Raw genomic sequence first — 25,983 nt, 5'->3', positions numbered from 1 at the left:
CACAGTGGGCCCTGTGTTCCTGTGCACCCGTCACCCACCCGCACCCACGGCGCACTTCCTCGGACACCTGTTTCTCCGGCTCTTTCAGCTCGGCCAGGAATTAGCATTTCAAATGTGGGAGAATTCCCACAGCGCCAAAAATCTTTGTGGCTTTTTAGTCTCACTTTTTGCGGGCCTGAATGACGAAGGTCAGCTGCCCTTTGCTTGAAGGCCCCGTGTCTTGAAAAAATCAAGCTGTATTGCCCACTCATGCATTGCAGAATGTTTTGAAATGGACAGGTTGGGGAATAAAATTAACTTCATTGATCCAATCCATTTGAAAATGCGAGTGTTTAAATGGATTGGATGTCTATTAGTGGTCCAAAAACTACAAATCCATAAATGATTTGTTTTTATTTTTTTATCATTTGTTTTATAAGCTGGGTTGTGGACCGCAGTTTGGCCACAGGCCACAGTTTGGACACCCCCGAGAGACGGTGAGTGAGGTTTTACTAATTGCAGTAATTGCTTAAATAGCTAAAATAAAGCTGCCTAAGAGTCATGGAATTGTTCATCCAAATTGACTTTCAGGTATTTACACTAAACTTGTACCATTTTATTCCTACAATATTTGTTCTCTTTTAAATTATTTAGTGTGCTAAACTAACAGTTGAGAACATTTGTTGCTATATTTATATTTCCAATGCTAAATGTTCTCATTTTGACTCATAACATGCCCGATAATGAATGCACTATTGAATTACGTTTCTACGTTTAAGTCAACTTGAGATGTTTTGTGTGTTTTGACTAGAGGTGAACTGGTGTTTTTTTTTTTTTTTTTTTTTTTTTAGAGGTGACCATATGTGTGAAGCTCCAGGGAGATTAAAGTCTGGGCTTGGTGAGCTTGTAATGCTCGTCTCAAGCTTTTTGGTAACAAAGTTGCTCCTATTATCCACCCCCCTGTGCCCTATCCGTGACCTCTACGAAAAAAGGAGATTAGGGGGATAGACGCTAGGCACCAAAGACAAAAACACAGTTGGAGGCTGGTAAGTCTCATCTGCTATCTTTATTTATTACTAGTATGTGATGGTGTGCAATTGTATACAACCAAACACAGAAATGTCCCAACCATTTGCATAATAAACCATACGAATGAAACGTGGCACATATTTACTCACACTTAAAAGTCTAAGAATTTTCCCCAATCAGTCAGTTTTTATGCACTCAATTGTAGATTCTGTAGATGTCGCTGTTTGGCGCTGACAGCTTGACTGCTTAAGTACATTGCTTACTGACGTGCTATATTTATTTAGTGAAAAGGCGAATGCGCGTGCGCAAAGCATGCTTAGAGCATGTAGTAGTCGACAATGACGTTTTCGTCAGCTACCAATGACCAAGACGATCCGGATTAGAGCCGAAATGGGTAAAACGAGATTGGTTTTACAAAAAAACGTTGTTTTTTTTCCCGTACACAAGTTGTTATACGGCGCACACAATCTGAAATGATTAAAAAATGTATAAAATACGGGAGAAAGGTATAAGTTGACACGTATGCATTTGAGTTGGTGGTGATTATTATTATTTTTTTAATCTTTCAGATATGAATTTAAAGTTAAGTTTGTGACTCGTAGATGTCCAATCCATTTGAACCGGGAAGTCTAGCAGCAAATGGTGTCTCTGGATGGCAATAATTGTCCATTGGTGTTGCACCAGTACCCTTTTTGGTTGTGTTTTTTTGGTATTAACTGATACTGTAACAAACTATGTTCATTGAAAAAAATATACAAAATTGATGTTTGTACATTGAAGGACAACATTTTGGCATACTCACTTCGATGTAAAAGCAATTCTACCATGACTTGGTAAAACATTGCTTAACTCATTGGCAGCAAATGAACGTTCGCTGCCAACCTTCCACTTCAAATAGATTGGACATCTCGTGATAATCTTTAAAATCAAAGCAGAAATATAAATTGGAACTGGAATTTGTTCTGGTTAATCAATAACAGTGTTTGATGTTGGAAGTTCTTCCACACAACACCCGTCCAAGCGGGCCTTTATGGACCTTGCTTTATGCCCTGAGGTATATATATATAGTCACTTTGTTTCCACAAATGGTATGCATGTGTGACTGGGTTTGGGTTTTTCTTTTGTAGTACTTTTCCATGTTTGGTTGAAGGAAAGAAAAAAAAAAAGAAAGTAGAGTTGCACGTGTGGTATAGGAAGTGGAGTGGTAGCGCAGGTCACAAGTGCCACAGATGCTCTTTCAGTACACACTGCCCAGGAAGTGTGTATCCTTTAATGGTTTTCCTCAGGATAACGGTAGCCGCTCACATGTATAGTGAACGTCAGCTTTTTTTTTTAATCATGGATATTTGTGGTCGGATATAAAACGTCATTGCAGGGATCTCCCTTCTTTTATGTGAATGATGATGACAACGCTTGGCTATTTCTGTCCGGGTTAGTCAAAAAACACCGTATTTTTTTTTTGCCAGATGGAATCAAACAACTTGGCTCAGATATGTTTCATTTTGGACTAAAAAAATTGAAATATAACAATTTATCAAAGTTTAGTTTTAATATAGTTATCTTAGTTTTGGAAAAGGGTGTTTAATAGCACTGACCAAACTTTGATATTGTGGACTTATTTCATGTATCAATGTTGTCACTATTAATGATGTAATTGAGCAGACTCCCTTTTACACATTGAATGACCTCTATAGATATCAGGTTTTCTATTTAAAGCAACCTTAGAATGACCTTAAATGTGCTGTTTTTTAAACAGTTTATCCCTTTCTTCTTTCAACTTTCAGCATCACTATTCACTTTGGTGCTACTTTTTCAATGTCGCGTGTCCAATGGATTTGGTATCGTGTTCGCACAAGCGCCTTATTCACCTCACTGCTCGCTTACACACACTTGAATCTATTTTCAGCACTTGAGCTCATGCAACATTTTATTTACCTCTTTTCGAGTGTGTTTATCTCTTCTACGGGGATGTTTGTGAGCTTGCAATATTTTTGCACTTATCTGCCGCTGATCTGAAGCAACTTCCTCCCATTGTTGGGCCACATCCCCACTGTCTGCTCTCTTCCCGTCCATCCAATCCCCCTCCATTGCTGATGAGGAAATGGGAAGCTTTCTCAAGGGATACACAAAGACTGCTGAAAAAAAATGCTCCTTAAAAAAAGCGAGAGTCGTGTTCTGCTCCTGATAAGCATTGATTGGACTGAAGCGGGTCAGGCAGCTGGCCTTGCTGTTTGGCGGCAACAGTAGCTAGCAAGATGGCGTTCGAAAACAAGAAAAATAGTCTAAATTCAGAAATTTTGCTATCCAACTAAGGCATTAGAACAACGTGATGTCAAATGATGGCTGTAAAATATTGTTCTGTGGCCGTTATTGGCCCACGCGCCACATGTTTGAGACCATTATCTAATAGGAATGTAATAAAAATTGAATTAAAAACAAATAAATGGGTAAAAAGAGAATTAAAATAGACTTTGTCAATGTAACAAGTGCAAAAAAATTAAAGTGGGTACTTCAACAAAATGAGCAGTTATTAAATATATTAATAATAAACAAAGTTTATAATTCAGTATCAAAAGAAATACATCACTTGTTATCGCATTCACTGTCATCAACATATTTTTTCGCTGCCATTAACAGTCCGATGCAATTCAACGTCTTGTGCTGCCATGGTTTAAAAGAAGCCTTTAAAAATAATTGAAAAAGTCGTAAAAAAAGGGCTTCACAAATTAATACATTAGGTCAGAGGATTAGTTTGACATATTTTTGCTTTGGTCCAAGTAAGGGATGTACGTGTCATCATGGTCTGACTTCATAGCCTTATAATTGAAACTAATGACAAAAGCACATGTGAGTCAAGACCTCTGAGTTTGAGGTTACAATAGCTTATTGTGTTTCAGTTACACACACACCGTGTGTGTGTGTGTTTGTGTTGGATGCAGGCATTTATTTAGTAGTTGTGTAAGTCCTGAAACCAAACTTGCTGCAGTTTTAAATCTCTGAAGTTTTAACGCCTGCAAAGGTCCATAAAACGGTTCACGTTACACATGGAGTCGCACACTGGAAAGCTTCTTAAATCCTAGAGCATTTTAAAAATAATTCACACAGCGGTTTGTCACACTTTCCCATGGGATCAATGTCAGGGCTTTTAAAAAGTTTTTATTTTTTATTCACACAAAAAAATGCACAGTCTACACCTTTTTTAATGTTGTTTTTATGTTTTTGAATGTGTCCCACTTTTGTTTCCTTTCTCAGGTTGTACGTGATTTTTTCCTTCCCCCAAGGTTTTTTTTTTTGCTGGACAGGAAGTGACCACCAACTGCAAACGCTGACCCAACATGTCACCTGTGTAAACAAGCCCAATTGATATGCTCTACTTCTGATTCCAACTTTCATTGCGTAAGTTTACATGCAATTTATTTATAGTTTCTGCACCTAGGCTATTGTGGAAATTCCATCTCCTCTCTCTAATATTGGATAAACATTCCATATTGGTCAACTTCTGGTTTAGGACACAACAAGTGGAAAGCAGGAAGGTTGCTATCAACACATTCTCCCGGCGAAGCTCCAAACAGAAGCTGGACATCCACATGTTCCCACCCCAGAAGGTGAGCAGCTCATTTAGAAAAGCAACTATGGTTCAGCTCAAGATGTCTACTCGGGGTCGCGTGGGTCAAAAGGTCAGACAAACACCTCATGCACATGTGCTGGACGGACGCAAGGAAGTCCACAGTGACGACAATGTACCACTGTAGACAATAGTAGTTGAATTGAGGGTCGTCTTGAGGAATCCCAATCCAATACGTAAAAATAAATCAGTCAAAAATGTATTTCAAGATACCATTTCCATGTAGGTAGATGGCATTGTCATTGTTGATATAATTTATTGGGTTATCTGCTCTTTCAAACATGGTCTGCCTGGATTAAAAATTGATTTTTATAGTCCTTTTTGAGGACATTCAACAATGCATTACTCAATCATTAATCTATAGTAAGTGGTGATAAACTACACTCCTAAATTCCTCGGGGCTGACTGACAGAAGAGAGGTAGCCAGTTTGCATCATTGACTTTTATGACCTCACAGATTTGGAGCCTTGATTTTAAATACGAATCGAACTCAAGAACACTGATTTACAAGGGCACAAGGCCTCATGTCAATGACCTTCTAGTCTGAAAAATCTAAGAAAGACTTATGTTTTCAATGTTAGATAGCCCAAATACATTCGCAATGATATAATTGTTTGATGTGTAAAACAGCCACTATGCCAGTCCTTTATTATTATGCTATTACAGAAGAAATCAACATTGCAATGGGCAAAGATTAAGGCCTTGGTGAGAATTGAACTCACGACCCCTGGTTTACTAGACCAGTGCTCTAACCACTGAGCTACAAGGCCATGTGCTACAGTAAATTTAACTAGAGAATCCGGGCAGTTTATTCCTATTCAGCATAACCAGACACCACACATTAGTGCAGAAATGCGACGCAATGTAATGTTGACGCATCTTGCAAACACCACTGATTTTGTAATAGTGCTCTATGTACCCAATGGTCGCGTGCTCAACTCTCATCCAGCTTTATCAGTTCTGTTCTCACTGATTATAACGGACAAAAGGTGTTAACGTCTCCCACTCTTAAGGTCTTTGCAGCTAACAAGCTGGTGTCAACAGCCTTTTTTTCACAATTAGTAAACAAAGGGGGGGAGCCATTAAAATGTCTGGCGGTACTAATTCACTTCTACCTGTGGTGTCCCTTTTGGCAGCATTAATGCAGTTAGATGTTTGATGAAAGTCCGCATTGATTTGCAAGATAAACTGCGAAGGCAGATGGGTAAAACTTTTACATCATTCCCTCTAGATTTTGCCCATGAAATAAGAACAAATTTAATGGTTAAGATATTCCTCAAAATTACATTCAGTTAAAATGCCGCCCCAAAAAAACAAACAATTAAGGTATGGTTGGAATCCCACGGGACTACAACACAACATTTTTTTTGTGCCTTTTAAAGATAACATTTTTGGGTTGATTGGATTGAATAACTTTATTCATCCCGTATTCGGGAAATTTCATTGTCACAGTAACAAGAGGGTGAGAATGCAGATGTAGGAAAAGAAAAGACATTTTAGACATAAATTGATAGGTAATAAGTAAGTTAATAAATAAAATAAATACATGAATAAATATATAAATAAATAAATAAGCGGGTTGCTGATATATACATATATATATATATACACACATACATACATATATATATACCCATACATATATATATATATATATATACACATACATATATATATATATATACATACACATACACACACATATATAAATATACATACACATACACATATATAAATATACATATACATACATACACATAGATGTACACGTATACATACAGTTGGGTCACCAATGCAAAATTTGTCCAAAAGATCCCTTACAATGAGAGTATAGATCCATCCAACTTGTTACTAAACCAAGTGACCAGCAGGTCTAGCAACAAATGCTACGCCAAATCCAAGCAACATAGACATCATAATATATCATGAGTGACTGAGACCCTGTGACAAATAAAGCCTTGAGGAACCAGCTGTCCCCCAAACCAACCCCCAAACCATTTATCCCCCGTCCTATGCGCGAACGCTGTCTGTGACAGTTTAACACTCACATCAAACAACTGCCACCCACCTTCCACCACACGCACATACCACTTCACTGTTGAGGCGTCACAAGTATCACCAAAAAAGTGGCCCTCAAACATGCCAGGTCTGGATAAAAAGATCAAAAGACGCTCTTTTCAAATTTATTGGATGGTGTATATTTTTGTTGTTGTTATTTCGGCATATTTTTCTGCTTGACATTGTTAACTTGATGGACACATAGGGAAGATGGGTGGGAGAAAAAAAAGCCTCAGTGTGGTCTCATGGGCATCACAGTGTGTGGTTTTTACACAGTAAGGCCACACAGGAGAGGACAGACAGCAGCAACAACATGAAAATCAAATAAGGGCCACAGGTGAACTCTTAGGGCACAAAACATCAATTTGGTTGCAAATGGTACCACACTTTAATTTTTACATCATTGTATTTTTATTCTAGAGAAAGTGGGTTGCATTGTGGCTCAGACAGGAAAAATTGTTTCTTCTTTATAAGGCTACTTAATGGTTGTAAATGATGAAGTTCTGTATTTATATTTTCTCATTCATTAATAACTATCCATTCATAGCCACGAGAATTAAAAATGTTAAATGATTCTTAACACAATAATTTTCATTTAAACATACTTAAACTTTAAAAAAAAAATGAAAACAAATTGTGATGAATTAAAAAAAAGTAGAATGAAGACATGAATTATTATGATAATTAACTGTTTTGTCTTGTGTCCTCACATAGCTTGACTCTATGGCTGCCATTAACAATATAAGGGCTAGAAATGAATAGTATTTGGCTGCCATTGATGGAAATAGGCGTCCAATCCATTTGAACTGGGAGGATAGGAAGATGAAAAAAAAATACAGTAGTGACACACATTTAAAATACACATTTCATATCATGTCTGGAATCTGTATACTAAGCAAACAAAACAATACCTACCAAACAAAAAAAAGTTCTTCTTTTCTTCAATTGACATCCCTGCCAACACTTGGCTAAAAACAGCACACGGTGCCACCAAAGGATGGGAAGTTCACTTTGATTTATTTGCAGGTTTTTCCTGCTTTTGCCAGGATGGACAAACAAGCAGGATAAGGAGGGGGTTGGAGTTTAATATACACAATTAAAGTCGTAAAATTGATTCGCACGGTGTGCGTCACTATTTAAAATAAGGAGTTAGGATTAAGAAAAATAAGAGGAAAGGGAGTTGAGCGGGAGGTCTCATGATGGGAGAAAGGCATGCGCAGGAGGAAGGGATCGGTGCTTAGGGTTGGACATTGTTGAGTGATACAGTAGTTGTGTCTAAATGTCACTGGGTCGGCGCCACTGTTGCCCTCCCACCGACTGTGGATTGAAAGGGTCCACCTGGGACCCAGAGGGGGAGATAGAATGCTGCCTGTGCACAAAAGAAAAGGGGGCTAAATATTATTGCAATAATCTGTTGCAGTTTAATAGTCACAAATTTGTTTTCAGTTCACTTCTCTTTTTCCTAAACTACGACTATAGCCTCCATTTGTTTCAAACTGGTGACATTTTTGTTAATTTATGTGTCACGTCTTGCAATATGGAGATTTAATGATAACAAAGCACCATGTTTTTCCGGTTCTAAATTGTGCTAGCTAAAAGATGCAGATCAATAATGTAAGCTGCAAGTCACATTTGTTTGCAAATTTGTTTTGCTTTTTCTAGCAGCTGTCAGTGTAAAAAAAAAAAACCTATTAGTTGCATATTCAGCCGCATTATATGAAAAAAAATGGTATGACTTATGGTCCAGAAAATATGAAAAATAAGATGTTCTAAAGATAAATAATTGTCTGTTGACTTTTTTTTCTAAGCTGTTATCCTCCAGTTTACATGAGCAGCTTTAATGTGTTGTTATTGTTGTAATTAATTCAGAGTCTGATGAATTTCACCACGGTGGTTTGCGGTGGCGCGCGTTGGAGCATGTCCACGCGCAATCGAAGGATAGCAGAAGAAGAAGCTGCAGTATTTGGCCGCCAGCTTCGCAGTAGTCCGCTACGGTAACGACTCTTCCATTGATATTGAAACAAATGGTCGCCGGCGGTGCTTGTCATGCCCGGGCTTGATTTGTGGCTGACTGTCTATACACGTATACATACATGTTGACATTCACCGCCTCTGGCCAAAAAACATTTAAAAAAATTCCATCACCAACTTTCACTTAGATAAATATATCAAATATCATTTTTTTGCAAAAATAGATGAACTGAGCCTCTCTATTAATCTTTCACTTAAACATGAAGAATAACTGTCATTACTTAAAAAGAAATATAACTGAAAATTCAGCTTTAAAATTATTTTTTTCTCTTTTTTACTGCACAAAATCTAAAACACATTAGCGTTATGTCTCAAACAGTGTTAATATAAGATAATTGTCATTAATATGTACATGCAGTCAAAATGCATTCAGCTGTAACTGGTGTCAAAGTCTCTAAATATGCACTTAATTTCAGTATTTAGGTAGTCGGGCTGGAAGGGATTATTTTATAAATCTCTTGTGACCTCACATGGCTTAAAATTTGAACTTCCAGTTGAAATTGATTAGACGCCTATTGTTGTTATAGGTGTCAATATCCATTTTCCACTGTTACTTATGACAGCAACACATTGAATGACTTAAGCTTTAAATAGGTGGCCACTGTGGTGACCTTTCACCCTGAGAGGGTTAAACAATCTGAATTGGTAATGAATAAATTCCTATAATAATAAAACAGCACTCCAATCCACTTTTTGACATTTCAAGAGAGTACAAGAGAGGAGAAATAAGTGGGCAAATGTAATTGGCCATGTTTCAATGAGTTACAAATGAGAGGGCGTGTTTCCACACGGAGAGGAGGAGGTTGCGTCGCGAAGGAGGGGCGGCGCTGCATCCCGGGAGGGTTGTCGTCCGGCGGGGTGGCGGCTATTTAAAAGCGGCAGGCATCGCGCAGGCGACACCACACTACGGCGCGAAAGCAAGAGAGAAGCCATGGAGCCCACCGAAAGCCCGTACGAGTATTACGATTACGAGGAGACGGAAAACTCCAGCATGTGCGACTACTCGGAGTGGACGCCGTCCTACTCCGTCATCCCGGTGCTCTACATGCTCATCTTCATCTTGGGCCTGTCGGGCAACGGGGTGGTCATCTTCACGGTGTGGCGGGCGCAGGGAAAGCGGCGGGCGGCCGACGTCTACATCGGCAACCTGGCCATGGCCGACCTGACCTTCGTGGTCACGTTGCCCCTGTGGGCGGTCTACACGGCCATGGGGTACCACTGGCCCTTCGGCGTGGCCCTGTGCAAGATCAGTAGCTACGTGGTGCTCCTCAACATGTACGCCAGCGTCTTCCTCCTGACTTGCATGAGCTTCGACCGCTACCTGGCCATCGTGCACTCGCTGTCCAGCACCCAGTTGCGCACCCGCGGCCACATGCGAGCCTCCCTGGCCGCCATCTGGACCCTGTCGGGGCTCCTGGCGGCGCCCACCTTGGTCTTTCGCACCACCCGCCACGACCCGGGGACCAACCGTACGTCCTGCGCCATGGACTTTGGACTGGTGGTCACCAACAAGCGGCAGGAGAGCCTGTGGATAGCCGGCTTGAGCATTTCCTCGTCCGCCCTGGGCTTCCTTCTCCCCTTCTTGGCCATGATGGTGTGCTACGGATTCATTGGTTGCACAGTCACGCGCCACTTCAACACCCTGCGTAAGGAGGACCAGCGCAAGCGGCGGCTCTTGAAGATCATCACCACGCTGGTGGTGGTCTTCGCCGCCTGCTGGATCCCCTTCCACGTGGTGAAAAGCGCCGACGCCCTGTCCTACCTGGACCTCTTCCCGGCCACTTGCGCGTTCCTCCGTTTCTTGCTGCTGGCGCACCCGTACGCCACGTGCCTGGCGTACGTCAACAGTTGCCTCAACCCCTTCCTCTACGCCTTCTTCGACCTGCGTTTCAGGTCGCAGTGCCTATGCCTGCTCCACTTGAAGAAGTCCTTGCACGCCAGCCCCGCCAGCTCCTTGTCCTCTCAGAAGACGGAGGCCCAGTCTCTGGCCACCAAGGTCTAACGAGGCAGGAGGACTCCATCGTCGCTCGGTGCTCATTTATAGATTATCCACTCTGTGGACTACTGACCTTTGGAGAACTTTGAAGGGACCAAACGTGAAGTTGACTGCGTGGAATGTATCGCCCAAAAAAATGGCTCGGGTTGTCCTCCTATTTCTTCTCTGGGTGGACGGTCATTTAAATGTCTTCGATTGAAGATTGAAAAAGTACAAATGTAGTACTTGTGTTCTCATACTTTCTGAGGTGGCAAAAGTACTCACATTTTCTACTTAAGTATTGCAACTTGTCTAAAAAAAGGACTTTGGTGAAGGTTGAACTGCTTCAACTCTTGTACTACATGAGTTAAAGTGAGCAGGCATTGGCACGTTGCTAATGTTGGATGCGATGAATTACTGTTAAAAAAACTTTTCTTTTGGATCCGTTATTTTAGATTCTGGAGTGACTATTAAATCACTTGAAAATATTCATTTTTAGGCTGGCATCAGCAAAAATTGTCTTCAGTTAGCGCCACCGATGGGGAATGTTGTATCCACATTGCTGCTCTCTAATTTGTAAGGTTTCTAGAAAGCTATTTTTCAACTCTATTTCCATCTTTTTACACTCGTGTCATCTCGGGTAAGCATTTGAAGCTCGACGACCCGGCAAGACGTCATTTCCAGCCGTGCGCATGTGTCGGCATGAGGTGTCGGGCCCTGATAAGTGTGGTAAGAAGAGACGGGGTCTCGGGATGTAAGGAGGGGGTCTAGACAGATGGACAGATGGCAGCTGACAAATGTTTTCAGACTGCCTTGGACGGAGAGCCCAATTAAAAGGTGACTGCTTTGACAGCCTATGTGTGTGTATTCATGCGTGTGTGTCTATTGTCAGACACTGTCAGACATTGTTCCTCACTAAACCATGAGCTTGTAAATATTTCTTTTTTTACATTTGTGATTATTGTGTATGATTTGTAATAAAAAAAATGAAAACATTGCGGAGTAAGTTTGTTGTTCTGTGTTGTGTCTACTTCCTGACTCAATTTGGTGGAATGTATTTTCTCGCCTCCGTTGAATGTTTGCTTCTTCCTGAGGACGCATTGCCGAGGGGAGGCGGTGGTCCTCCCATTGTGTCCTGCCTTGAGCTTCCAAATCAAACTGTATGTCTACAGGAAATGCATGTTGGCATTCTCTTCCCGTTTGCTATCAACAATTCCTCAAGACAAACTATTTTTGAATGCTCCAACATCAAGTTTGTAAACCAAACAAGTGGAAAAGAGATTTTCAAGCTCAATGTCCATGACTGTGGACTGTATTGGGCTTCTTAAAGGCATAATCGGGGAGACAGAAGGGGACGCTTAATCCGAGTGGGATGGTTTTTTTATGTGGGAGTGGACTCGCATTGGTCTGTATAGGTGGGTCCTGGTGGGATATGTCACAATCAATTGAAATCACAATGCAGATTCAATGTAACAAGCTAAGCTTGCTAAAGAAAGGAAGGCATAGTTGGACTCCATTCCATTTCTCTATTGATTCTTTACAGTCATACATCATTATTAAATACACACAATCATGCATTTTGTTCTGGTGATCACCTTCTTAAGAGATTTTATGAAGTGTTTTTATAAATACTACAACCCAAGCCAAGTAAAGGTAAAAGGTATAACTATTGAGCATTATATACTGCATATCTATTGTGTATATGTATCTGTGTATAAATTTCAAATAGAATATTGTCTAAAAAAGCTTTGTGGTAAATGCAAGGGAGTCATAAGTAAAATAAATAGATCCAAATAGAAGGTTTCCTCAAATGTTTCAGTTTGTTAGTCAAATAAATCATAAATTTAGACTGTTTATTCTACAAATAAATGTGATGAAGGGAAGAACCAAAGTGGAAATATGTAAAATAATTGTAATTATTTGCCAGATTTCTTTTTCTATCTTCACGAGTAAGTGTATCAACTAACTTGTGAGTCATCTTACATCGTCCATACAGTACAAGATGAATGCAATCCCAATGGACTCATCAGCTTTTTTATTATAGCAAGGCCCCTTTCACAAGAGACGCCTCGCTTAAGTATCTCTGACCTTTTTGCATCAAAGCCGTATCCTGCTGCGTAACATAACCTGCCTAGATTATTTTCACAGAGCTTTTTTATGACACTCGTGTTACCTTAAGACTAAAAAACATTTCATGGCGCGTGGACACCGTGGAGTTCCCATTCGGCGTCTTTGAATCACTTTTACGGCCGACCCTCGTTCAAAAAGACTTTTTGTTTCTTTGTCAAAACAACGTGTGGCCAAAAAATAAGCTCTGGAGAGTTGGTTAAAAAAATAATAATACAAATGAACGCCTCAGACATATGGAAAACCTTATTAAAATTCCCTTATTAATGAATTGTGGTAATACTAGTTGTCATAATTAAAATATTGTAGAACACATGTTGGTATAAACTGGACAAACAAGAACTGTTTTAATTGTGCTTATGAGAACAAATGAAAAGTTTTTTTCCTTTCATGCACGAACTGTTTTATTGTTGTTTGTTAGTGCTGGATGCCTATCCCAGTTGACTCCACCCTGGACTGGTCACCAGTCAGACAACCACTCGGGAATCGACCCCACGCACCCAAGTCAGGCGAGTGAACCACTACACTATCAGCATAAAATTGGATGCAGACTAAATGTTTATCCTTCATCTGGCGTTCTCCAAAATTCCCAGTTTAGGAGTCACAGCTATAGAAACCCATGTTTCTTCACCGACCGCCATTAATTGGCACGTCAATGGGTGGTCGTGCTATTGTTTGCTTTCCAGTCAGTCCTGCTGTTTGTGGCGAACGCGTGTCTTCTCTGCGATAAATCTAGCGCCAATAAAGCGCCTGGCGCGGAAAATAGACGCAGGAAACACCCTTTTTTTTTCCTCTCCCGATTCTTAACAATAGGGGAGAAGCCACCACTGGCCCTGGAGATGACATTGGCCTAGCTTCTTTGCAACGGGACCCTGGGTTTCCTGGCGTGAAGTGTCAGGAGCGTGCATGCGAGGGGCAGCAAAAACAAAGGACGGGGGAGCAAGTCAGGGTTCCTGATCAGGGATATCCTGTCCACCACGCATCTTGAAGGACGGGTGCTTTGTTATTGCAGCAAAATCCGAAGATAGAGAATACACCTCAAGTGACTAATCACACATCTCTTTCTCTCCTCACTCTCAAAAGGCGCCATCATTTAATTGAGACACGTCGTTTCCGAGGCCTGCGGAAGGAGACCGGCTTTTCCAGGGAGGCTCCGGATCTTGGCCAAAATGCAAGTGTCCCCTTTAGCACAAAGCGTCCCTTCACGGCTTCATCTCCGGCCTTCTCTTCAGGTCCTAAAAGGATGCTCTGTGACCTGAGGCGGGACCGAGATGCTGAAGAGGCTCAGCTGCGAGCTCTCGGCGGGCGGCAGGTAAAGAAAGACGCACAGTGAGCCCCAACGGCCAGGAGGTGATGAGTAAGTGATTGATTCCCGGCCGCCGTTGGGCTTAGTTGCTCTGAAAATGACTGTTTATTCACTCCAAATAAAGGAGCTTTGTCAAAATAAATCAATCTGACACAAATAATTGTTCTGTCTGGACCAACAGGGCCCCATTGATAAGAAGAAATACATGATATATATAAGGTAAGCAATTGCTACAGAAAGAAATGGACTCAAATGAATTACATACCTGGCAACTTATACGTTTTCCTGTATTTTATAAGATTTTTGATCGTTTCAATGATACAGAAAGAAATGGACTCAAATGAATTACATATCTGGCAACTTATACGTTTTCCTGTATTTTATACGGTTTTTGATCGTTTCAAATTGTGTACACCATAAAACAACTTTTGTACGGGATTTTTTAAAGTACATTTTTTGGGAAAACCGATCTCGTTTTTTGGGGACTCCCAGCTTAGTAGCTTGCTTCTGGTAGGCAGCAAATACTTGGGTGCTGGGATTTGTGTTTGTTTTTGTTTGTTTTTGTGACGTATCAATGTGCCGCATACCCAAGCTTAACATTTTACCTTGAGCAGCTGTTGGCTTATTTTTATACATCTATGGCACTTTAGAATGTTAAAGCGATGCACAATATATTGCTGAAACAGTTAATACGAGTCTTTTGATGTTTCATCCAGAACTATTTGTAGTTCTAGATTTACTTCAATGGAAATTAAATGCCATAAAGTGCATTACCTTTCCACAGAAAATAGACATGTCATTTGTGCATTCCATAACTTGAGGATAACAATTCGTCATTTTCTAACAGCTGCTCAGCCTCACCGTGACATTATTTGTTGAGTCATCAAACCACAGTTTGTCAGTTGAACTTTATTTTGCCACATGAGGTCTTGATTAGAAAGTTGGTCTGAAATTGAAACTTTAAATTATTCCTTTTTTTCTGTTTTTTTAGAGATACACATGATATTGTGAAGATTTATGCAGAAGCAGTTGGTTGACGTGATGCCTTCCTGACAGGTGGCATTTTGAAAGGCCCCCGGGGCACACACAAGAAGTCTACAGAGACACAGACGGGAGCGAGGATGCATACTGAGTAAGTCATCTGGAATCTGGCACGTATTACGAACAACTTAGAAGAATTGCTTGTTGTTATTGTTCATTTGAAAGAGCGGCACAAGTGCATTTTACGGTCTTAAATTGAACCATGTGGGTTCCATTTCTAAAGCGATAATGCAAACTGTACGTTAGAATTCCAAGTCATACCTACAGTATTTTTTGGCCGAAAAAAAATATTGACCTTATTTATTCATATTTTGGATAAATTGTCAAAATATATTTTAGTCAAACAACCATGGAAAAAAGGTTAGTTTCAATTAGTTGAATTTTAGACCTGTACTATCAGTGAATGAGTTAAGCTAATGATAATTTTTGAATAGTTGTCCAAATTGATATAACACAATTAATAAAATGAATTTCTATATGATATGGGAAAATATTTTTCATCAAATAGTTTTAAAAAATATCATTATATAATGGCCCATATTGATTTTTCCAACATCGATGGCACTGACTGATGATCAGTCACTGCCAATTCTTCCTGGTCAAATAGATTGGGCGTTTATCACCGTCAATGGCAGCCAATTAGTTAAAGGGTTGTTGTTCTGCGTACAATTGCGCAGATGAATACAATACAAGAGGCAGTACTGACATCTAGTGGCAAAAGACACACCTAGGCGGAAGCTTATTTCCTAACGCTTGTTTCTGTCCGGAACATTTTGGTAGATGCGCACGCGTCTTTATTGATCGACGCTGGTAATTCTCGTTATAAAATTAATCTTAATTGAGTTAGTCGAATTAAAGTGACGGTACTTGCGATGTTAACTCGTAGGCAAAAGCGTGTTTGGAAGTACATTGAGGAGGGCAGCCTGATGGAATTGAAATCGTACCTGAAGAAGCACCGTGAGTTGGACGTGAACTTCTCCCAGGGAAAGCGGCAGAGGAGCCCGCTCCAGTTGGCCTGCGGCCTGGGAGACGACGCCGTGCTGCGGCTGTTGCTCGAACACGGAGCCGATGTGCTGCGAGTCGACAGGAAAGGCGAAACGGCGTTACACGTCGCCGTCAATAGAGCTCTTAAACACGGGAAAACTGGTGAGTAAGACCGCAAGTGTCCACGTGACGACTGTTGTGGTTGTTGTTTAGCTCCACGATTGCCATTGACGGGAATAGACGTCCGATCCATTTGGCCTGGGATGCCTGCTACTGAATATTTAGGTTTTAGTGGCACTGACGGTGATAGACGTCCAATTTATCTGGACAGCCCAAATGGATTGGCCGTCTATCGCCGTCAATGATCATTTTCTGAAATATTTAAACCAATCTGGGCGGTAGCAAGACTGTTCATTTGTTTCTTTATTTTGAGTGTCGTAGGCGATAATATAGCAAGGTTGCCGGTGCAAATTATTTAGGAAAGAACTCTGGTTGGCAGCCAACGGTTTAATTAGGTTAGCATCATTTATAAATAATCTGCTTGTACCCTTTGCGAGTAGGTCAAAAATAAAAACCCCTTGGGGAAATGAACCAAATGCAGAAATATAATCACATTTAATATATTTGAAGCGCTCATATTTTCATACTTGTTCTTCCCACAGCTTATGACGATCTGGTCGTGCCTCTCAGGAAGAATTGCCCGGAAGCCATGCACGCCTCCAATCGTGCTGGTGTGACGCCACAGGACCTCCTTGATGGGTTGAAGCATTCAGAGGTATTTTACATTCAGTCCAATATGGATATTACATTTTGGTCAGTTGTTGTTTTAGCTACTAAACCAACATTTCCTACAAAAGAAGTGGATGCTGGGTCTCAGTTATTAGATTTTTATATGCATTTTCTTGATTATTGCTTTTTTTTTTTTTTTGAATCTAATAAAACCTCTGTGTCACAGCCTTGTAGGCCAGGCACAAGCAACCCATCTCAAGCAGATCCAGAAAAAGACTGGCTGGAGAAGCTATTTGGTGAATGTGAAGATGAATTCTACGAAACATTAGGCGTTTATGATGGTATTGTATCAATTCTATTCTATCTGTAATATTTAGAATTGCTTACATCTGTGTCTTTCCTTCTGATAAAATCAAAAAATGCCCTCCCAAAAATGTGACATATACTCCAGTGCAATACATATATATATATATTTTTGTGTGTATTATTTAGCAGATGACCACCTTCCCGTTGATGAAGAGGAGGAGGACTACGGCGACTGGGCCGATCGCATTAGAAGAGAATATTTCTCAAAGAAGCACGCCGAAGCGCAGAGAATGGCCGCCAGGTCATCATCCGGTGGAGGAAAAAAGAAAAGTAAGCAAAAAGACCAAGAGAGCTACAAGGAACTCCACGCCAGGCTGCAGAAGGAACACGAGGAATATTTGGCTCGCGCCGCGCGCAAAGAAGAGGAGACCCGGCTAGGGAAGAAGCGCCATTACGAGAAAATGTGCGAAAACACGTTCAACAGCGGCGCCGTCGAGCCGCTGAGCTACGCCGACATCCCCTGGCCGGCGCCGCGCGGCACCGTTCAGGAGATGATGGACGTCATGCTGCACGGCGTGGACCGCAAGGACACGGTGGTCTTCCGGAAGGCACTGCGCCAGCAACAGGCGCTTTGGCACCCCGACAAATTCGCCCAGAGGTGCGAAGCTCGGCTAGACGAGAAGGACAAGCGGCGAATCTTGGACACGGTGACGGCTCTGTCGCAAGAACTCAACAGGCTGGCTCAGAGCTTAAAGTCCTGATAAGAGCTTGGAAATGGCGACTTGTGCTGTTTTCTCATTGAAACTGCTTAAGTGAATCTGCTTTGTCTGAGTCCTTAATGCAAAGCAACACAACTGGCTGGAAATGCTCATCTTTCAGTGCCATCGAGGGTGCTAGGCGTTCAATTCATTTTGAATTGGGAGGTGCAATTGGACCAATGTTCAATGGCAACATAATAGATCTCTTAGATCTATTATAGATGAACCAATCACCTTCAACAAAAAGCCATCACTATATTTCATGGACCTATTAGTGACCCAAAATGAAGTTAATATATTCTAGAAGCCTTTTCCTGACATCTTTATATGAAATTTAAAGTAAAGCGAGCACAAAGGATTTGAACCGGCGAATTGTGATAGAACGAACGAGTGGGTTGCCAAATTTGCAAACAGCAGTCCGTTTATCAACAAAACGATACAAAAAATACATACGAAAGCATTAATGTCACATATTTCTTTAATAATATATAAATGATAGAAGAATTATATTTGACGTTTTCCGATTGAATTAATACGTTATCTTCATTTACTCACGTTTACACACTCGGGGCGGAGTTTATCCGGTGACTGGGGGATGCGGCGGATCTGGCAACCCAGCCCAGATTCAATCTGTGTCAATTGGCGAGCGGCGTGCTGCAAATAAAGAAAGGCCGAAAGCTCTTTACCCACCAGTGACGTGTTTTTATTTTTAATTTTCCCGGCGACGCTTCAGTTGGATATTTGCATTTTCCTCCGTTTATACGTCGCTAGTGCCGTGCTTTGCCCGTGTTTTGACGGCGTCGAGTGACAGGTGTCGTAAAGGTAGCCAGGATGAAGCCTGCCTCGATGCAGAGGTCCGACAAGGGACGCTTTTGTCTCCGGTCTCTTCCTTTATTGTCACTCTAACGACCGTCAGGCAACAAGGACAACCCCGTCGGCCGGCGTTCATATACAATTGTGGCGTTAATTGGGGAAGAGCTTCCGAATTCTGTGATGTTATTTAGTTTGTTTTGAAAGACGCAACGCCACGTTTCAAAGATGGTGTTTCGAAGCGAGGAGATGTGTTTGGCCCAGTTGTTCCTGCAATCCGGTTCCGAGTACGACTGCATCAGCGAGCTCGGTGAACTGGGCCTGGTCGAGTTCCGAGATGTAAGTAGGCAATAGATTACTCGATTTAGGAAAATTTGTGAAGCATCGAGGGTGCACCTGCAGAGATGCATGCTCTCCGACCACAAATTTCCATCTTTGTGAAAACGCTGTTATATCTACTAGGGGTGGGACAACAGTATATCGATATGGTGATATATCGTGATAATTGCTATCCCAATGGGGTAACGATATGATCTCGCCGTGAATCAACATTACGTTTTAAAAATGTTACTGTTAATTATAGCAACCAACAGGTCAGTAGGATAATTTTCACCTAGACCAAAGTTTTCCACTAGACTAGTCTGTTAACTCACTGGCTGCCATTGACGGTGCTAGATGTCTAATTACCATGTATATTGCTGCGTGTTACCATGCCGACCAGGGCAGAGTCCTGAGCTTTGTAACCCATCATCCTGCCATTTCTTGTATTGCATATCATTAACTACACTTTGGTTACTCATTAGGGTTTAAGTCAGAGGATAAGGTTCAGGAGAAATACGCAAATGTGGAGATGCACACTTTTGATTTTCACAGTTTGCAACTGCGCTGACTGTGCACTAACTAACCTCTCACCCACTAAACTCATTGACCACTCTGGTTTCAGCTCAATCCAAGCGTCAGCTCCTTCCAACGGCGCTTTGTCAGCGAGATCAAGAGATGTGAAGAGATGGAGAGGATTCTGGGTAAAGGCGGCCCTCCTGGGGATGCTAAAAATATGGCATCAGCAAAATCAAAGTCCTTTACTTCTGTGGCCAGGTTATCTGCTGAGGGAGATCCAAAAGGCTAAAATTGCTATTCCCGAAGAAGATGAGAGCCCACTTGCACCTCCACCTAGACAAGTTCTGGAGATCATGGTAAGATTAGAGCGATGACATGACATTTTTAAACCGTCAGCCTTTCCATTCGGTTTGGGCTTCAGTGTGCTGTCTCGTTGCGTACAGGAGCAACTTCAAAGGTTGGAGATGGAGCTCAGCGAGGTGGCGAGGAACAAAGAGAAACTGCGTAGGAACCTGCTGGAGCTTATCGAGTACACGCACATGCTGAAGATCACGCGCACCTTCATACATAGCCGTTCCAGAGTGAGTCATTATTGCTTATTAGTACCTACACTAATAAAGTGGAACAGCACGTCTTTGACTATGTATAATTTCAGTTATATTTCCACTTTGCTAAGCTAGAACGGCGCTACTTAGGTCGTACAATTGTGAATTTGGACAACTGTTTTTGCAAGACAGGTAAATCTGACAACTTGCCATATTGAATAACTCTGTCCTTTTTTATAATTAGCACGACGCACTTGGTCCTCAATATGAAGAATTCCCCACAATGGACGCAGACTCCGTATCGGGCTACACTGGCATGCAGAGACTTGGAGCCAAGCTTGGGTGAGCGCCTGTCATTTACTGTACAAGACAACAATTTTGAGAATGTCAACACAATGTGTAGAATTAAAATTAAACAAATTAAAAAAGCAAATGTTACGGCATTTTCTTACAAGTTTGCAGATTGTGAACCACTGTAACCCCGGCAGAAAAATGTACACATACCGACTACTGTAAATCTTTATAGTGACTTAGCTAAACGTCAACATGCGCTGCTTTGCAGATTTATCTCGGGCCTCATACAGCGGGTGAAAGTGGAAGCCTTTGAACGCATGTTGTGGAGAGTTTGCAAGGGCTACACCATCCTTAGCTACGCAGAAATGGACGAAAACCTGGCGGATCTCGACACGGTGAGCTTATTTCAAATACTTCCATTCTGCATTGGAAATATAGCTACTGCAAATTAGTAGGCCAAAACTATGAATACATTGTGCAGACGTCAAATTTCACCCCAAGATACGTCATTTGACTGGCTTCCTGCTATTGTTGATGATTGACATCCAGCCATGTGCTTTTCAATTCTTCTGCCATTAGTTTTTCACTAGTAGATGTTTAATCCATTTGAAGTGAGAACATTCGACCCTCCCACTTCAAATGGATTGGACTTCTACACTCTCGTTGTTATTTCAGGGTGAGATAAGCAAGAATGTGGTCTTCCTCATCTCCTTTTGGGGAGATCAGATTGGACAGAAGGTCCAAAAAATCTGCGATTGGTAAGTTCTGCGTAACGAAATGTTTTCTCGATCGAACCAGTCATTTTGTTCCTCTTGACGCTCTCCCTCAGCTACCACTGCCATCTCTACCCTCACCCTGAAAATGACGAGGAAAGGGCGGACACGTTGGACAGCTTACGCACGCGTATCCAAGACCTCAACAACGTAAGACCGATCCGACAAGTCTCGGTGGATTGAATGGCCAATCGTGAGATTCTCTTTCTCGCAGGTTCTTCATCGTACTGAAGACTACCTGAAGCAGGTGTTGCAGAGGGCCGCAGAGTCGGCGTACGCTTGGGTCGTACAGGTGAAAAAAATGAAGGCCATCTACCACATCCTCAACTTGTGTAGTTTCGACGTCACCAACAAGTGTTTGATCGCTGAGGTGTGGTGTCCTGTCAGTGACCTGGCCAATCTACGGGGGGCGCTAGAGGAAGGTTCGGTAAGAACGTTCAACCGACCACCGTCCCAAAAAAAGTCCGTACAAGGACTCCCATTTCCAGTATGTTTACACACATGATGGGGTTTTTTGTCTTTCAGCGAAAAGGCGACGCCACCGTTCCGTCCTTTGTAAACCGCATCCCCAGCGCGGATACTCCTCCCACATTAGTCCGAACCAACAAGTTCACATGTGGATTTCAGAGCATCGTGGAGGCTTACGGCGTGGGGGACTATCGTGAGGTGAGCCCAGGTAAGCGCCGCTCGGCTCTAGTTGCTTCTCAAACTTTTCGATCCGAGGACTAATAGATGGAAAATAACATTGGAAGCATAAGGGAAGAAAAACCAAACATGTATGTTTACCTAATTGGCAGCACCCTATACCATCATCACCTTCCCCTTCCTATTCGCCGTCATGTTCGGCGACATGGGCCACGGCGTGGTGATGAGCCTCTTCGCACTATGGATGGTGCTGACGGAAAAGAAGCAAACGAGGAAACGTTCCAGTAATGAGGTAAATGATTCCTGCCTGCCATTTTGTTTTGGCAAATGAATTTGCACTCAGAAATGTTGTTCCACAGATATGGGAAACCTTCTTCAATGGGCGCTACATCATCCTCATGATGGGGCTTTTCTCAATCTACACCGGCCTCATATACAACGACTGCTTCTCAAAGTCGATCAATATATTTGGTTCGGGCTGGAGCGTCAGGGCCATGTTCACCAGTCAACAGTGGACGTATGTTATTCATAGGCTTAAAATGTAACTACTGTATATGAACCCACATTATACTTTTTTTTGCTTCTTTCAATTGAAAATGCAGCTTTTTTTTAACAATATTTATCTTCTACGTATCTTTTCATTTTAGGTTTTTCCATTATATATTATATATATATATATATATATTCTTTCACAAGTTTTGAAGTATAGGAAGATTTTTACATCTTTATATATTTTATATTTATATCAGAAATTTTACAAATGTTTCAAAGTGTCACAACTATGGTTACATTCATATTTTGAGTCATAGGGTAAATGTTACATTTTTTTAGGTAATCTAATGAAATACAGCAATTTAAAAAGATATAAGGTTCTCCAAAGTGGTTTTCTTTATATTCTAAATACACATTTTCAAATATCCCTTAAGTAAATCAAGACAAAAAAACAATTACTAGTCATTTTTCAGAGCACATACTAACTTCACTGTATGCTCTTTTTAAATGACTCCAAAATACTTATTTCTGTCAATTCTACTTATTATTCCGTGTGGTTTGGCTCTATTGGGCATGCTCTGCTTTGTATATTTGCAGGAACAAAACACTTCAAGCGAACACTTTGCTCACATTAGACCCCAACGTTAGCGGCGTGTTCACCGGCCCTTACCCATTTGGCATTGACCCTGTGAGTAAACGCACGAGTCTTGTATTGTTTGACCCTCGATGGCCCGTATCGCTCTCAGTCAGATGCCTTTGTTTTGCAGATATGGAGCATGGCGGTCAACCGTCTATCCTTCCTCAACTCCTATAAGATGAAGATGTCCGTGGTCATCGGGGTCATCCACATGAGCTTTGGCGTGGTTCTCAGTGTCTTTAACCACTTGTGAGTCATTACCGGCGTGCTACTAAGTGCTTATGACTCGCGTACAATGTGAGAATGTTTTCTTACTTTCTCCTCAGACATTTTCAACAGAAGTATGACGTCTACCTGCTGTTTCTCCCTGAGCTGCTTTTCCTGCTCTGTCTTTTTGGTTATCTGGTTTTCATGATCATCTACAAGTGGTTGGCCTTCTCGGCACGGGACTCCAGCCAGGCTCCCAGCATCCTCATCCACTACATTAACATGTTTGTAATGCAGGGCAAGGAAATTTCTCCGCTGTACCCGGGACAGGTACCCAATCGCGACGTCCTTCATTGTCCTCGGTCTTTTTGTCTTGGTTTATTGTGCAAGCGTTTGTTCGTTTTCCTCCTCAGACAGGACTGCAAATTTTTCTGCTCGCCATTGCCATGATTTCTGCGCCCGTGCTGCTACTTGGCAAACCTCTGTTCCTGTACTGGATGCATCGCGGAGGCAAAGGCCTACGCAGGCGCAGAGTAGGTCGTCTTTTCGCATCCTGTTCATTTTTGAACGTCCAGAGGGAGATTTTGATATTCTACCGCATTTTGTTCTGCCGTGAGGGCTATGAGAGGGTGAGGAGGGCTAGTGAAGATGACAGTTCAGCACCTCCAACTTATGAGGATGATGAAGAGGAGGGACTTGAGGAGGTAACCCACAGGGACATTTGTCCCAAAAAGGTGAGACAAATACTTTTTTTTTAACTCTTTTTTTTGGGGGGGGGGGGACACGCCTGCCTGCAGTTGATGCAGATATGTTATAAAATCATACCTGTTAACCTATACGTTTTTCCCTTATTTTATGTTTTTGGTCATTTCGAATTGTGTACGCTGTATAACAATTTTGTACGGGATTTTTTTTTTTTTTTTTGACTTTTAAGTGCATCTATGTGAGTTTGCTATGGTTTATTATTACTTAAGGGGAATTGCAATCAGTAATAAGGGAAGTGATTTGTCCAAGGTTGAGAGGTATGCAAAATATTTAATTATTATTATTATAATACATAATAAAACAAACATTTTTGCGATTTGTGCTTTTAGTTTGATTTTGCAGACGTGCTCCTACATCAGGCCATTCATACCATCGAGTTCTGCCTTGGCTGCATCTCCAACACGGCCTCGTACCTGCGACTTTGGGCTCTCAGCTTGGCACACGCCCGTAAGTAAAGTCACTTTATAGGTATAGCACCTTCATATAGTACGGTGGTCTATTTTAATTGACCCAGTCAAAAAGGTTTTCATTCATTCTATATGTTGTCTGGCTTTTTTGTTAATTTTTTTATTTTCTTGCAGAGCTTTCAGAGGTATTGTGGGACATGGTGATGCGCCTGGGCCTGAGGATCACAACCAGAGTGGGGGTGGTCTTCCTTGTGCCTGTGTTTGCCCTCTTTGCTCTGCTCACTGTGTCCATCTTGCTGGTGATGGAAGGTTTGTCGGCCTTTCTCCACGCTCTCCGCCTCCACTGGTGAGTGAAACTAACAGGTCGTTTCAAACTAGTCAACAAAAGTGTCAGACAAGAAAGAATAAAAAATAAGTAGCACGGATATTTCAACATTAGTCACAACTGAGTATAAGTCATAGGCTCAGCCAAAGTGTGACTTGTTTTTGTTGTTAGCTACACTAAACTAAAATAAACTTACGGGGGTGTCACTTTTGACCAACCGCAGGGTTAAGTGTAGATCAGATATCTAAAAATGACTGATCGCTGTCATATTTTTTTTGTCAGGGTGGAATTTCAGAACAAATTTTACCATGGGATGGGTGTGAAGTTTGTACCTTTCGACTTCTCTTTGCTGTCCTCGGTTTCCGAGCAAGACGGCCTCCTTTGAAGTGTCCAACATAGATGTGGAAGTGGGCCTTTTTTCGTGGAAAAGGATGCTGCATAAACTGGGAATATCCTCACTGTGAAACGGACAGACGATGAGAAATTCACTCTCGTAGCAACCTTTTCTTTTGCCACCGTGTTGATTTGAAAAGCGAAATTTCCTACCTGCTGTGCTGACTGCCTTACTTCCCCACCCAGCAAACGTCATGAGCGCTACATTTTTTTTGATTTATTTCAAAATACAGTTACGATATCGTGCAACTCACCAAGGCACGACAATGAGTTAAAGTTACATTGTGCTATGTGTGAGCTGCATTTGCTGTAAAGCAAATGGTTATAACGGGACAATGTACAGTTCGTAACACTTTCTAGCATAGTGCCATGAAGATTTATTATGGGTGGGGTGTTTTACCCCCAAAAATTGGAAATATACTCTTCCAAAGAAGCACTTTTTGGAAATGATTGTAGTAACATTTTCCCTATTTATGATTGTGAAGATGCCAAACTTAAACTGTGTATGTCGTCTGCTTATTCATTTATTTAAATGTAAAATTTCTTGTAATCTGCAGATAAAATGCAACCACTTGTATTTGTTGATATATAGTTAATCTTGATATTAATTTTAACCACTGTATAAGAGTCCTGATACTTTGCCATTTTGATGTGTTAAATAAAGATTTCAAGACTCGCAAGCAAATATCCTGGAGGACTTTTCATCCTGGAGGGCTTTTTCCATCAGTATAACTTTTGAAATTCATTTTATGATTGAATAAGCAAAATATTCTTACACTGATTAAAAATGTTTTTTATTTTACAATATAATGTGTACACACAGGACAAAAATCACCCAATGCATTGCTATTGATAAACAAATGTCTGTTATGTTGCTGTAAATAGTCTGATGTTTTATTTTTTTA

General features: G+C 41.3%; 3 protein-coding genes and 1 non-coding gene across 12 annotated transcripts; 3 read left to right on the top strand and 1 right to left on the bottom strand.

Moving 5' to 3' along the window:
- The first annotated feature begins 324 nt into the window (after positions 1 to 324).
- On the top strand, positions 325 to 18,640 carry nfkbil1 (nuclear factor of kappa light polypeptide gene enhancer in B-cells inhibitor-like 1). Of its 9 annotated transcripts, XM_077622344.1 has the most exons (15): positions 325 to 476; positions 831 to 1,025; positions 4,261 to 4,404; positions 4,517 to 4,613; positions 8,561 to 8,685; positions 13,265 to 13,333; positions 13,638 to 13,819; positions 13,908 to 13,995; positions 14,057 to 14,181; positions 14,312 to 14,349; positions 15,122 to 15,262; positions 16,058 to 16,317; positions 16,818 to 16,930; positions 17,111 to 17,225; positions 17,377 to 18,640. In XM_077622344.1, exons 11-15 carry the CDS (start codon positions 15,252 to 15,254, stop codon positions 17,949 to 17,951), a joined length of 1,074 nt encoding a protein of 357 aa, XP_077478470.1. In that variant the 5' UTR covers positions 325 to 476; positions 831 to 1,025; positions 4,261 to 4,404; positions 4,517 to 4,613; positions 8,561 to 8,685; positions 13,265 to 13,333; positions 13,638 to 13,819; positions 13,908 to 13,995; positions 14,057 to 14,181; positions 14,312 to 14,349; positions 15,122 to 15,251; the 3' UTR covers positions 17,952 to 18,640. The 9 variants fall into 9 exon arrangements, with proteins under 9 accessions (XP_077478470.1, XP_077478472.1, XP_077478469.1 ...); XM_077622346.1 differs by lacking the exon at positions 325 to 476 and having other exon boundaries at positions 789 to 1,025; positions 14,057 to 14,136; XM_077622343.1 differs by lacking the exon at positions 325 to 476 and having other exon boundaries at positions 789 to 1,025.
- Positions 5,331 to 5,403, bottom strand: trnat-agu (transfer RNA threonine (anticodon AGU)). Its single transcript has one exon. It is a non-coding gene; the product is annotated as a tRNA-Thr (tRNA).
- On the top strand, positions 9,629 to 11,692 carry LOC144090895 (apelin receptor B-like). Its single transcript, XM_077622801.1, has one exon. The coding sequence runs from the start codon at positions 9,654 to 9,656 to the stop codon at positions 10,722 to 10,724; it is 1,071 nt and encodes a 356-aa protein (XP_077478927.1). The 5' UTR covers positions 9,629 to 9,653; the 3' UTR covers positions 10,725 to 11,692.
- A 157-nt stretch (positions 18,641 to 18,797) lies between the features above and the next one.
- Positions 18,798 to 25,763, top strand: atp6v0a2a (ATPase H+ transporting V0 subunit a2a). The gene is made up of 20 exons (XM_077622340.1): positions 18,798 to 19,097; positions 19,702 to 19,780; positions 19,854 to 19,951; positions 20,039 to 20,176; positions 20,385 to 20,482; positions 20,703 to 20,829; positions 21,110 to 21,192; positions 21,264 to 21,357; positions 21,422 to 21,634; positions 21,733 to 21,883; positions 22,005 to 22,144; positions 22,212 to 22,369; positions 22,942 to 23,032; positions 23,112 to 23,230; positions 23,308 to 23,518; positions 23,602 to 23,721; positions 23,806 to 23,922; positions 24,283 to 24,400; positions 24,535 to 24,706; positions 24,968 to 25,763. Exons 1-20 carry the CDS (start codon positions 18,987 to 18,989, stop codon positions 25,068 to 25,070), a joined length of 2,541 nt encoding a protein of 846 aa, XP_077478466.1. The 5' UTR covers positions 18,798 to 18,986; the 3' UTR covers positions 25,071 to 25,763.
- Positions 25,764 to 25,983: the final 220 nt, after the last annotated feature.

This window comes from Stigmatopora argus, chromosome 16, assembly GCF_051989625.1.
Source record: "Stigmatopora argus isolate UIUO_Sarg chromosome 16, RoL_Sarg_1.0, whole genome shotgun sequence".
NCBI lineage: Eukaryota > Metazoa > Chordata > Actinopteri > Syngnathiformes > Syngnathidae > Stigmatopora > Stigmatopora argus.
The sequence above is the reverse complement of the archived record's forward strand: the minus strand, read 5'-3'. Positions and strand labels throughout refer to the sequence as shown.